Consider the following 14,306-nt stretch of genomic DNA (forward strand, 5'->3'; position numbering starts at 1 on the left):
CGGTGCGGTGCCAAGGCTTGCCACTTTCCAGGTTACTTCCGGCGCTTACGATCGGGCAAAACTGGGACTTGCGTGTAAAGATACAAGTCTCCAAGTTCTTCCTGATCGCAGCCGCCTTAGATAGTATAGTTTATTGATATGTTTTTCTTCAAAAAACTAATTAACCTAGTAAAAAAAAATGTAAAATGAAGAACAGGCATCATTGGACTGCAAGAGAAAACAAAGAGCCCTACATCGCACCTGAGCAGCACCGACTGGAAGGAGTCTCTCGAAATTAGGGCATATTCTAGTTTATTGTGGTTGAACTACAGAAACCTGGGGTTCAACGTACATCGCTGAAGGTCTGAGAGAAACTGAAAAATACTGAAAGCACGGTACAAAGCTGTACAGTACAGTACAAAATGCACAATGTAAATGGAAATGTCCATGGTTCGAATTAATTGATCGTGTGTTTGGGCGTCGACCGGCAAATGAAAAAGCCGCAAAGGGCAGTGTGCGACGTTTACTTTTTCTTTGATGTGGATTATTATTTGGCGACCTACGACATATGCGATGCAATTGGTTACATTTCTGTTGTTTATTTAATTTAAGCACAGGCAGATGAAGTGACTTGCTTATGGTCATGCAGTGTCAGTAGTGTGATTTCAACTCACATCCTCAGAGTCTGAAGTGCAAAGTCTGAAAACCACGTCACACTGCCTGCCTTAATTTATCTTTAAGTAACCAAATCCATTCTGAAAACTGCAGTTGTTGGACTGGATGGAGCAGCAAATTAATTGGCTGTTTTCATTCACCAGACTTTATATTGTGATGTCATGGTGACACTGGAGCCACACATCACTTCAGCACTGTTAATAAGCCCACATGGGGCTATGGGTGAGGAATTGAGAGCTAGAACCCTGTTTCCCAATGTTTTGAAATGTTAACCTAGTTTATTACATTGTACTACTATTAGAAATGCTTAAAAAAAGATACAAATTGCCACTTTTTTTTGTTAAATTAATGACATATAAATAGATAGAAAATGTAGTTTTATTGTGAGACAAGTAAAACTTTTATATTCAAATTGAATGGCTTGCAGTGTTTCAGTACTCTTGCATATACATAGACATTGCAGGCAGATTGTTTCAATGAGGAGGATGTAATGCTATGACACCTGTTTCATGGGTGACAGGCAGTAAACAGCCCAACATTTTATCAGGGCACAAAGACCCTCACAGGGCCCACTAATGCACACATCCACAGTCCGCACTCAAACATTTGTCAGTTTAGAGTTCCCAATTAACCTAACCTTCATATCTTTGTGGAAGATCATTAATTCCAAAATTAAATAGAAGAACGTTATTTGTCCCCAGGGGGAACTGGTCTTTTTACAGAATCCCTTTATAAAAATAAGTAAGTAAATAAATACATAGATACACACACTTTGGTCTGAACAAACATAAGACACACACTTTGGTCTGAACACACACCAGAATGACTATAAAGGAAGATAATTAAAAAGAAAGAAAACTTCTGACTGTGAGGCATTATGCAGACGTATTGCTGTTGGTGTAAAGGACCCCTCAGTAGTGTTTCTTGACGCACTTTTGATGAACAATTCGTTGGCTGAAAGTACTCCGTGTTAGTGTGTCCGAGAAAGGATGTACAGCATTGTTTTAATTATATTTTTTGCTACAACCTCCAAGGTGTCCTAAATGCATCCTATAACTGAGCTTTCCCGTTTAATCAGTTTATTGATTCACGTTGTGGAAAATCACCCTGTCCATCATAGAGTTATAGAAGACATGAAGGACATCACCTCCCACTTCCCACATTAGGGGAATGCAGTCCTTTTCATACATAGTTACTCTGTGTTCCAACCTGTCATTGTAGACCCCCCAAATACATGTAAGAGTGGATCCTCTACATCCACTACTTGAACTATAACCAGACATAGAAGATCCTTGGTGCTTGTCTTATTTCCTATTCCTCCATTGTTTTTCTCATACTACTGACCCAATATTTTAAGAAATGTAGCAATAGCCAGTACTGTCATAGCTAGCTGCAGGTATTTACAAATCATTACAAATTATTGGTGTACATATGCTCTGGCTGATGATCTGTGTCATCTTATGCTGCAGCTCTTCAGAACATTAGCTCTTAAATACATTCGACACAGAGGTTGGGAGCATGCGCTGATACCACACTGCCACACCCACCACATGATGAACTATCTGGATCGGGATCTGAGTGCAGCAGGGGACACCTCAGCACCACACTAGAACAGTGTGAGGATTTTTTTTTTACCATGGCTGGAGTGCCAATCCTGCCACCAACCCCCACGTTTTTCCAGTAATGACTGAAAGCAGAAAATACTTAATAAAGTATCTATCTATCTATCTATCTGTCTGTCTGTCTGTCTGTCTGTCTGTCTGTCTGTCTGTCTGTCTGTCTATCTATCTATCTATCTATCTATCTATCTATCTATCTATCCATCCATCCATCCATCCATCCATCTATCTATCTATCTATCTATCTATCTATCTATCTATCTATCTATCTATCTGCCTACCTACCTACCCAGGATGAAGTAATTGCAGGTTAAGCGCTTTGCTCAAGGGCCCAACGGACTAAAGTCACTTCTGGTGTTTACATAATTCAAACCAGAAACCTTCAGATTACTGGCGCAGGTCCCTAGCCTTAGAGCCACCATTCGACACAGAACAAAATGACACCATTAGTTTCATTGCCGTCTCCCACCTGTTCAGTAAGACAGGGGCTCACTTTCCATATCAACTCCTTGTTCGGCATCTTTAGTACTGGGTGAGCACACTTGTGATTCAAACGTCTCTGGACCCAACAGTGAACACCTTTTGCCCCACCTTTTGACACTTGTAAGAATGCTAGGGGTCGCTGTTGTGCCATTAAACCCAACACACAGACACTGACACAGGGTAAAAGCACCAAGAAGTATTCTTTTTATTCTTTTACATCTTGAAATAGTACCCAAAAGCACTCCCGGCAACCATACACAGGCAAAACACCAATAATCAGCACAAATCTCTCCTTCTCGCCTTCCAGCAAGCTCTGTCCTACTCCCTCCCAGCTCCGCTCGCCTGCTGGGTCTCCACCAGTCCTTTATACAGTCCTTGACCTTTACAGTGCTTCTGTCGTTCCATGCATGTGACTCGTCAGCACTTCCAGGTCAGATGGAGAATTGTATTTTTCTTCAGCCCGGAAGTACTTCTGTGGTTCCGTCCCCATTAATTGGGAGTACTGCCGAACTCCAAATCCCATGGTCCCCTGCGGCTGGGGTACCGCTATGCTGCAGGGACATCTCCATCTGGCATTCTGGGGGAGGCAGTGTCCTTCAGTAGCTGCCTTCCCCAATCTTTCTCCTCTTTGGGTGTCCCGGCCAGGTTGAGCAGCCGACCATCTGCCACACAATCAACTGTCAATTGATTATATTCAGTTTCAGCATGATTGTGTGGTATTGAATCAAAATGTAATACAGTTGAACCAGCAAAATGCAATGCATTTGCTTTTAGTTATGACATGCAATTTATGGACATGGATGAAGGTGCAATATGCTTTTGTGTTGCAATTTGAACTGACATGAAATTTGCTTGCCATAGTGAAAGCAATCTGTCATTTGCTTTATTATGTTTTTAATTATGACGTGTTAAAACTGTCCCAAAATTAAATGCACCACATGCTTGTAGATTACATTGCAATGTATTTAGCACACTGGAGTAAATTAAATTAACCAAATAAAATGTACAGACTATAAAGGAGCATATCTTTTTTTTTATTTTTTTACACGCAGTGGGCCGACAATAATCATTGCATTTTTATAAATATCTTTTTGTAGTGTCATTATTTGCCTCTTCTGCTTTTTGTTGTCCCAATTTATTCTTTTATTCTCACAACACAGTCTGACATATAACTGACTGTTAACTTTCTCACTTTTTTTTTTAAAGAAGCCCCATTTGAGGGTAACTGTCACACACAATGTCTTCATCGGACTGTCGCCACTCCAGGCAAGATGTTGACTGGGACCCTGAGGAAAGACATGCAGAGGTCCCTGCAATGTGTACACGAGGTAATCAAAACTTTGTAAGTGTATAAAATGAACAACATGCATAATGAGTTTCTAACATGAGGAGCAGTATATTTTTTATTTAAGCAAGATATTTCAAACACAAGTGAAATTTATTGAGTGTTTTATTATTTTTCTGCAAAGCATAGCTTTCAAAATTATTTGTACACTTAAAATTAAAATTTGATTGAATTGTAGAACGATGTACAGATACACCATCTGCAGCAAGATGTTCTTGCAGGTCTTTGGAGGTGATCTGTGGGTTATCTGTAACCATTCTCACAATCCTACACATATGCCGCTCCTGTATTTTTCTTGGCCTGCCAGACCAGGGTGTAACAGCAACTGTGCCTGTGGCCTTCCATTTCCTGATTACATTCCTTACAGTTGAAACTGACAGTTTAAACCTCTGAGGCAGCTTTTTGTAGCCTTCCCCTAAACCATGATACTAAACAATCTTTGTTTTCAGATCTTTTGAGAGTTGCTTTGAGTATCCCATCCTGTCACTCTTCAGAGGAGTGTCGAAGGGAAGCACTATAAGTAATCAGCATTGAGCAGTTATATGCATTCAAATCAGCAAAATTACAAGGGTACCCAAATTTTTGCACAGCCAGTTTTTCACATTTGATTTAATTTGATACAACTAAATACTGCGTCACTAAAAATCTTTGTTTGGAAACCACCCCAGTACTCAGATGTCCATAGGAAATAAAAGACATACCACTGTTATCTTTTTTGTTAAAAGTAAATTATTATGCAGGCTGAGAGGGGTTCCCGAACTTTTTCATATGATTGTACGTTTTAATAGGGGCCTTTTTAGGAGACGTTTCAGCTGTAGACAGTTTACCGTAATCAGAAGCTTGCTCTCTGTTCGACCAGTGTAACAAGAGTACCACTGCTCTTTGCAGTTTCAAATCACTAACCCGTTCTCTGAGCGCCGCCTTCATGAGGCGTTGGATTGGTTTAGAAATGTGACACTCAGTCAGCCGCTAAATTGTTTCCACCCAGTTTTAAGCACAATTCTCTCATGGTTGTCTCTAGACGTATATATATATATTATATGTCTGGCTCTGTGAGACTAATTTTAGGAAAATCAAATATTTTAAAGTGTTTTGTAAAATTAAACCTTTCCAGGTTCCCCATGTTACTGATCCCAAAATAAGACTCATTATACGTGGTGTTGTATTTTATTTATTCATTTTTGTTCAGTTTAATTAAGTATGCCAATAATTACGGTATTGAGTTGACTGTATTTTGCAGATTATGTGAAGTAATTACAAAATGGTGCTGGTGGCCAAGTGATCAAGCAAATCTTAATAATTATCAGTATTATTACAGTACTAATGAACTGGTTGTTGCAATAGACCAAAAAGAATTGAAAAATTAGCATTTTCTAACAATGAAGTCCACAAAATGAGGATGGAACAAAAGAGAGCAACAATTTCACTTTTTTATTCATTTTAATAGGTTTAAAAAATCAAAGCACAAATAGATAAAGATGAACGTTTGTCATACAGCATATGTTGCAGTTGCCTCTTGTCAGTCACCTTGTTGAGAATTCCAATACACTGTTTGAATCAATAATTACAGTGTTGTAGTGTAGTTATGATAAACCATAATATGGAGGTTGATCTAAAATGTTCTTTAAGGAATTCACATTCCTGTAATATCTTCCCTGACAACATGTTTTGCATATATACTCCCCTACATTGAACTGAGAGCATTAGCAAAATGGATGAATAGGCACTGTTTTTTTTCTTTAAATGTATTTTTGTATGGAAGGTTGATGTGGTGTGCAATTTTATATATAAGTTGATAAATATTTTGTATGTCTTTATTTGTAACTTAGACAAAGCAATGCAATATTAGTGTTACATTATAGACAATAACAGCAATGGTTTGATGGTCAAGACCACCAGCCTTCCCACCCGAGGTCAGGGGAAGTGCCTAAAACCAGTTTGGCAAGTGATTCTCTGCAGGACATTCTCTCTCAGTCAACCCTCGCATGGAGACAAACTAACTAGCTGGCAAGCTTCACCTAAAAACCAATGGCATTGGGGGCAGGTGTGAAACCATTGTGTCGCACTATTGATCTAAAGTTGCCTGTTTGGGTTTAAATCAAAACCCATTAAGTACCATGACACCCTGTTGGCTGTAGGGTTTGGATAGAGAGTGTAGGAATTTGCTTGTTTTTACCCCTCCCTCTCTCTCTTACACCATCATCACGAAGGAGCATCTGTCACACCATGAACTGAAAAGGACAACACAATGAAGAGCACAGCTCGGCAGCCATATTGAGACAGGCATGCGGCCTGTTCTGAAAAAAGCTGACCACAAATAATGCCTTTACTAGAGACATTTTAAGTAACAAACAAGTCTGTGTGCCGCCTGAAACTACAAATCAGCATGTACCAGGGTGTATGGTTGCCAGTGTTCACTTGTACTTTGCTTATTGTTATTATTTATTAATATTATCAATAATACATTATTTAAAGTGTAACTTAACTCCTGTTTGTCTTTTACTACACCTAATTGCCTGAGGTTATAAATGTAGAAGGGAAGGTGGGGAGAAGTTATATACTACAATACCTTATAAACAGTGGTATCATTTTCATAATTAATAAAACACCTTATATAAAAATTGTAAAATATATCACATTGTATAGTATGTGCTGATTTTGGAGACTGTTTTTAATGTGTTTTTTAGAAAGCCGTTGTGGGGTACAGCCTGGATACAGACAGGCAGACATGTTGTTTCACCACACACATTTATTTACAGTTATGTATTTACAGCTATAAAGTACACACTTCCAGTGCCTCGGCACCAATCACCCCTTCAAGTCCTGGCCAACACAATGTCTTTTCACACTCTTCAGACCACCTACACTCCTCTCCTCCGAGCTGCATCCACTTCCACCCGACTCCAGCCATCGAATGGAGGGAGGCGGCCCCTTTTATGCACCCCTGGATGGGCTCCAGGTGCTTCCTGAGGAGCCTCCGCCGACACACCCCCATGTGGCGGAAGCACCAGCTGTGTAGCCGGAAGCCCTCCGGGTGTCCCTGATCCTCTTCCCCCCAGCACTTCCTGGTGTGGCGGAAGTGATGAGGTCCAGGGCTCTCAAGGCATTGGGGCGCCCCCTGGCAGTGACCACGGGCCCCTACAGGGTTGGGCTTCCAAGCCTTCTACCCGTGGCCCCCAACACAACCAGAGCGGTTGCCCCCTCATGGTCTGGAGGAGGCACAAGTCCTCCTGGGCGTCCCGGCTGGGTACCACCCCCAGCCGCATGCCACACCGTAAAGAAAGGTCCATGATTTCCGCCACAAAAGAAGTTATTGAGCACTTGTGGGAGCTGGAAAATGACCTGAAGGAGCAAAGAGAGATGGAAATGGAGCAGGAAAAGCAACTAAGACATGAGGGGATGGCATTGGAGAAGGAACTTCGGCAAATGGAAATGAAGCAGAGGGCCAAAGACAATCAAGCTTTTGCTGCTTTTTTAGCCAGTTTGCAGAAATGCTTGCTGTGCATAAGTAACGTAATATTCTGTAACCCACTTAGTCCAATTCAGGGTTATGGCAGGCGCAGACTTTATCATGAAACCATAAGGCACAAAGCAGAAACCAGCCCTGGACAGGAACCCCAGTCTATCACAGAGCCTACTCACACACATGGCCACAGGGCCAGTTTTAAATTGCCACTTGACCTGACCTGCACATCTTTGGGGATGTGGCAAAAAAAAACTCCACACGCACAGTTCTATGGAACACAGACATCAAATTGTGGGGAACTGGAAGAATACATTCTGCTCTGATAGATCCTGCATTTGTTTTAGATTCATGGTAATTGGAAACGTACACCAGAGAGCCCATCAATGGATTTATCCTGCTGATTGTCAGTGGTACAGTCTTGGGTGGCAGTATAAGGATGCAAGAAAAATATTTATGAGACCCTTTATGACTTTTGATATGTCCAAAGCCACGTTTGAATGTCTTGACATACTTGAATACTGTTGACCTCACCTTCATAACAGCAATAAAACAGCTTGGTAATTGGCTTTTTTAAGATATGTTCCACAGGCTATATATCTTTGCATAATATTTAATTAGCACAAATTATGGTTTGCATGGAGGCACAGCATTTAATTTACAAAACTTAAGGTTTGCACAGATCTCGGCCATCATCTTTTCCTCCTGCCCATAATCACTCAAAACAATTTACAGTAATTCAAATTTTTAAACTCCAGTAGGTACATTTTGATGGGTATTGTATAAAATGGTGGGATTTCAAAGGCCATGTTTATGGGTTTAGTTTTCTTTTTTCAGATTCTGTTGGGTTAAACTAATCAGGAAAAGAAACCCATGACTAGGTGTTTTGTTAACAATTAAAGCTATTTATTACTTCACATTAAGAAGTGCCCAAAGTAGGATGTACAGTACTCTAAAACAGTCTTTTATAGCCTATTAAATCCACAAAACTATGGTGTCAGTTTATAGTCTACCACACCAAGGGTTTAGGTCTTTCCCAGGGAAATTCATCTCGACCAAAGTGTCCATAACATGCAGTCTTTTGATAAATGGGTCTTTTCAGATTTAAATCCCTGTAAGTAAATACAAAAACAATTCAAAAAGTAAGTTATGTATCACATGTAACATATTATATCATAAAAACACAGCTCTAACATTCAAATAACTCGCTAATATTAGCTCTAAATTTGCATCTTGAATCAAATAAAATCTTACTTACTACATATGACATGGTGCTCTAATAACAAACCATCCTATACGAGCATACATAAAAGCAAAGAAGAAATGATTCCTTTTGGTAATTCAGGAGACAATAGAAGTGAGCACATATGCATTGCATATCAGACTGCAGTTTAAATTGTTTATTTAGTATTGTTGGTCTAGTCAAGACGTTTTCTCACTTTTAACACTCCTAAGCTTTTTAGTCTTACTCTTAAAACTCTAAAAAAAAATATGATAAATGAGTATGGCTAGAACAGGCAGGCACAGCATGTTGGAATGCATTGTATGCTAACTGTTGTAGTCTTGTTAAGAATTTTTCAAATTGTTTCTTTCAGTTAATTTAAAAGTGAGACACATAACCATTTCATAGTTATATACAGAGTGGATATATAGACACACTGGCCACTTTATTAGGTACACTGTGATAGTGCCAGGTTGCACCCCCTTTGGCCTTCAGAACTGCCATATTTCTTAATGGCATAGATTCAATTAGGTGCTGGAAACATTCCTCAGGGAATTTGGTTCATATTGACATGACAGCGTCACACAGTTGCTGCAGATTTGTCGGATGCACATTCAAAAGGTGCTCTATTGAATTGAGATCTGGTGTCTGTGGAGGACATTCGAGTACACTGAAGTCATTGACAAGTTCAAGAAACCAGTCTGAGATGATTTGAACTTTGTGATATGGCGTATTATCCTGCTAGAATTAGCCATCAGAAGATGGGTACACCGTGATCATAAAGGGATGGACATGGTCAGCAGCAATACTCAGGTAGGCTGTGGCATTTAAATGGGGTCCAAAGTGTGCCACGAAAATATCCCCCACACCATTACACCAGCAGCCAGAACTGTAGATATAAAGCAGGATGGATCCATGCTTTCATGTTGTTGATGCCAAAATCTGACCATAACATCTTAATTTTGCAGCAGAAATCAAGATTCATCAGACCAAGCAATGTTTTTCCAATCTTTTATTGTTCAATTTTGATGAGCCTGAGCAAAATATAGTCTCAGTTGCCTGTTCTGTGCTGACAGGAGTGGCACCCAGTGTCGTCTGCTACTGCTGTAGCCCATCTGCTTCAAGGTTTTGATGTGCTGCATATTCAGAGATGCTATTCTGCTGACCTTGGTTGTAAGGAGTGTTTATTGGAATTACTGTTGCCATTCTATTAGATCAAACCAGTCTGGCCATTCACCTCTGACCTCTGGAATCAACAAGGCATTTTCGCCCAGAGAAATGTCAATCACTGGATATTTTCCCTTTTTCAGACCATTCTCTGTAAACTCTAGTGATGGTTGTGCATGAAAATCTCAGTAGATCAGCAGTTTCTGAAAGACTCAGACAAGCCTGTCTGGCACCAACAACCATGCTATGTTCAAAGACACCTTTCTTCTCCATTCTAATGCTTGGTTTGAACTTCAGCAGGGTGTCTTGAAAAATTTGTATAGGCCTAAATGCATTGAGTTTCTGCCATGTGATTAACTGATTAGATATTTGTGTTAATAAGTAGTTGAACAAGTAAACCTAATAAAGTGGCCTGTGGTTAACATGTATTCTTACAGTTGATGTCAAAAGACTGTACACCCTTATTGAAATATTAACTTCTGTTGATGTGAAGGCTGAAAACATGACAAATTATGTTAGACCTTTTTTTATCTTTGATTAGATTTTGTAACTAAAACAATTGATTATCTTTAGGATATTTTGCTTTAAATAAAACACCTCACTGATTAAGAATTCTTTAATATTCCTTATTTAGCCCACATGGAACTCATGTTCACTATGTTGAAAATGACAGGTGGACACAAGTCAAGACACACTTTTGAGCTCTGTGCCTTGGCTCTATTCAATAAGGGCGCGCACAAAAAGGCGAGCTTCAAAAGGGCAACCTCAATTGAGCGTGGCGAATAAAGGCGTTCGTAGATAATTTAGTTCAAATGGCTCTGGAATATGTGAAGAGCAAATTTGTTCCAGAAATAGTTCGTTAGAAGTTCATGCATTAATTAATTGGATATTTTAATATTCTTGCTTTCGCCTTTTTATACGTTCAATCATTGCCTTTATCTAATAAATTTTCTGTAATAATTTTGTTGCATTTGCCTTTATTTGCTGCACCCAATTGAGGTCGCCCTTTTGAAGCTCGCCTTTATTTACGCGCCCTTATTGAAGGATATCGCATTTCCTTTGGTCTAAAGTATAACTAAGCAGCCTTAGAGATGTGTATTGCACAGGGTACAGTTGGTTTTTCATTTATTTGTTCATTCGATGTCACACCTTGCTGTTCAGTGACTTTTGTTTTTAATTAGTCTAACTATTCAGTCTCAGAAGCTGCCAACAATATGGGATTTATGAATTTCAAAAATATTTTGTTTGTTTATTGTCATTTCTACTTCATTTTAGTTAATTCTGTTGCAGTACTTCAACAATTAACCATCCATTCATTTTCTAACCCTGCTTAAATCTGTAACAGGTTCGCAGTGAGCAAGATTCAATCCCAGCTGCATTACACACAAGATAGAAAGCAAGCATCGACAGAATGCAAGTTCATGGCAGAACACCCTCACTCAGACTCTCTTGTCTTTGGGTTGTGGAAAGAAAATGGGAGAATAAAATTGCACACACGTGTGCCAACTCCATAGAGATAATGAGTGAGCCAAGATTCGCATCCAGTTTTCTTAGTAAGAAATGTGCACTATGCTGTATGGCCAACTAAAAATAAGGTGTAAATAACAATTAAGCCAATAGCTAACCAACTGACTTAGTTAGTCACCATTTTTCAAACAATGTTTTTTAATGAGGTTTTTAGTATGAAATGAAGTAATAAAAAATTAGGATTGAATGATACTAATCTATTCCAGTCCATACATAGCAAAATCACCAGTGGTAAATTAACACTTAAAAGTCTTTCTATATATACTCTTTTAAGGGTCACCTTAACACCACAGCACTGATGATTTTGCTGTGTTGGTGATGTTTTTCAGGAGAATAATAAGCATCTAAAATCTTAAGCCTAAAAGTGCAACAATTTTGTGCAACGATTTTACGTGACTTTTTATGTCACTTTTTTTGTCATGCTTTAAGTCAGACTTATTTTAAAACTCACATATATATATTTGGTATCATTCTTTTCAGAATTTATCGAACTTTAATGTGATGTTGTTAGATTTCCATCCATCCATCCATTTTCTAACCCGCTGAATCCGAATAGGGTCACGGGGGTCTGCTGGAGCCAATCCCAGCCAACACAGGGCACAAGGCAGGAACCAATCCTGGGCAGGGTGCCAACCCACCGCAGGTTGTTAGATTTTATGATTCTTATTCCATTTTTAAATTATAAACTAAAATACCAAGAACTCACATCCCGCAAGACGAGATTTTGTGCCAACAGATTTAACCACGACCGTGGCTGGAAATAAAAGACAAAGAGCAGAAGACAAAGACAGCTGCTGTATAGGCTTTTAAATGTTTGAATTGCTGCACAATATGTACATCAAGCAGCAGCTGATCGAGCAAAGAGGAGGTAAAAAAAAACTATTTGTTTCCCATTGTATCACCGTTTAAGAGGGGGTTTCGGAGGAGCGACCGCATCTCCTTGGGGTGCGTTCAGCCCCCCTCTTCACAACGCGAGAGGCAGAGATGCAAAGTGGCTGGTGCGTAGCGCAGGCAAGGGGGGTTGGCGAGCGAAGTGAGCAGGGGGTAAGTCCTCTAGTATATATATATATATATATATATAATTCAATGTCCGTCTGTATGTCTGTCTGCTTTTCATGCGAGAACTACTTAATGGATTTAGATTGGGTTTTTTTCTATAATTTGCTTGAACATTCTGGTTGATTTTGTGACTTCTCTCATCGTGCTAAGTATCATAGTTCACTTGCAGTACTGATTTATTTGCGCGAATCCAAGAGAGCAGCTGTGGGCCGAGGGGCAGGGCCCTCCTCACTAACACAAGAGCCTCTGTTCGAGTTGGTCTAACTCTCGTAATGGGTTGGAGCATATCTTGCCTCCGCTTATGTACTTTGCCTCACGGCCATGTACTTTTCTCCCCACGCGTGGGATGCTCTCGCATCAGAGCTAAACACGATCACATACAGTGCCAACATTTGTCATTGCAGCATACTTACCTTCCGCTTAGCCAAATTACATTTTTTTACATTACATGGGCAGAGCTGCAGGGGACAGCTAGTACAAGATAGAATCAACACTTCAAGTTAAGTTATGTGGCATTCACAGCAAAAAAATAGTTTCTAATTAAGTAACTGCTTGAGACAGAAACTTTCAGTGACTATGCCACTCCAGGAAAAAGTGTTGTCTTTTTCTGGTCTAAGGGAATGCTGAACAGCATCAACAAATAGTGAGAGGCTGAAATTGTATATAACTGAGAGACACCACATACAATATTTAAACTCACAATCCATTACAAATTAGCAGTAGCAGATACAGACTGGCTCAGGTTTCTTATAATCATATATATTTTGCACAATAATTCTAAAACCTGGATAACTCTATTAAATAATTCAGATTGTGAATACAAACCGTATAATTGCTCCAGGTCGAAGATCAAAGTTCTTTTTTACTATTTCTAAAAGTTCATCTTCATCCTTGCTTGAAGTTCCATAATGAAAGATGGAGACTGAGAGAGGTTGGCTTATGCCAATAGCATATGAGAGCTGCAGTTAAAACACTAAAGATTAATTAAATTTGACATACACATGTTTAATTACATTACATTACATTAAAATAGTGTTATGGTGTCTTGTATTCTTTCACTGGGGACTCGACAGGGTTAAGATCATTAAACAAAGTCCTTACAGACACACCTCACTTTCTTTTTCTTCTTATTGACTGGTTCTAGCTAAAATTAACATCTATTTTGTGTTACTTTTGTTTGCTTTTTATTATTTAAGAAATTCATTTTTATTCTCATTTTTTTTGCACCCTCCCCCACCATAACCTATTGTCTATGGGGAGGAGCTTTAGATTTGTCAAAAATTTCAATCTCCGGTTTTCAACAGATCTCATGTTTTAGGGTCACTTGATACCAAAAACATCGATATCTTGATGATGGGTGTGTGTCTGTGTGTCACAGTTTCTTGATGATGGTGTACAGCTAAAACATTTGGACGGACAAATACCAGACTTGAAACTTGAGCCTTGACACACACGTGTGCATGGCAGGCAGCCACAGGGCTTAAATAATAGTAACACCATGCCAGATCAGGGGTTGGCGAGATGCACTAACTCTCTCTCTCTGTCCTCTGCAGTCTGTCCTCAGGAAATCCCACTAGGTGTCAGTGCTTTTGATGACATCACTTCCGGAACCAGTGCCATTGATGACGTCACTTCCGGTAGTGGCGCTCTGGATGACGCCACTTCTGGTCCTGGCGACATCACTTCCAATTCCAATCCAGAGGATGCCACTTCCTGTCACGGCCTTAGAAGCCGCCATTTTATCTAACCTAAGTCAGTTCTGTTTTG

The 14,306-nt window shown here is 39.6% G+C and overlaps 1 protein-coding gene and 1 long non-coding RNA gene across 2 annotated transcripts in view; one reads left to right on the top strand and one right to left on the bottom strand.

The window, feature by feature from the left end:
- Positions 1–81: 81 nt before the first annotated feature.
- On the top strand, positions 82–14,120 carry LOC120532625. The gene is made up of 3 exons (XR_005634330.1): positions 82–374; positions 3,963–4,084; positions 14,093–14,120. It is a non-coding gene; the product is annotated as an uncharacterized LOC120532625 (long non-coding RNA).
- Positions 8,449–14,306, bottom strand: part of mat2al (methionine adenosyltransferase II, alpha-like) — a 30,991-nt gene continuing 25,133 nt past the window's right edge. The window contains exons 8-9 of the mRNA XM_039758784.1: positions 13,365–13,498; positions 8,449–8,676 (exon numbers count right to left, since the gene is read on the bottom strand). Coding sequence (XP_039614718.1) covers positions 8,574–8,676; positions 13,365–13,498 — 237 coding nt within the window. The 3' untranslated portion in view covers positions 8,449–8,573. The remainder of the gene's footprint in view (positions 8,677–13,364; positions 13,499–14,306) is intronic.

Source organism: Polypterus senegalus, chromosome 7 (assembly GCF_016835505.1).
Source record: "Polypterus senegalus isolate Bchr_013 chromosome 7, ASM1683550v1, whole genome shotgun sequence".
Classification (NCBI taxonomy): Eukaryota; Metazoa; Chordata; class Cladistia; order Polypteriformes; family Polypteridae; genus Polypterus; species Polypterus senegalus.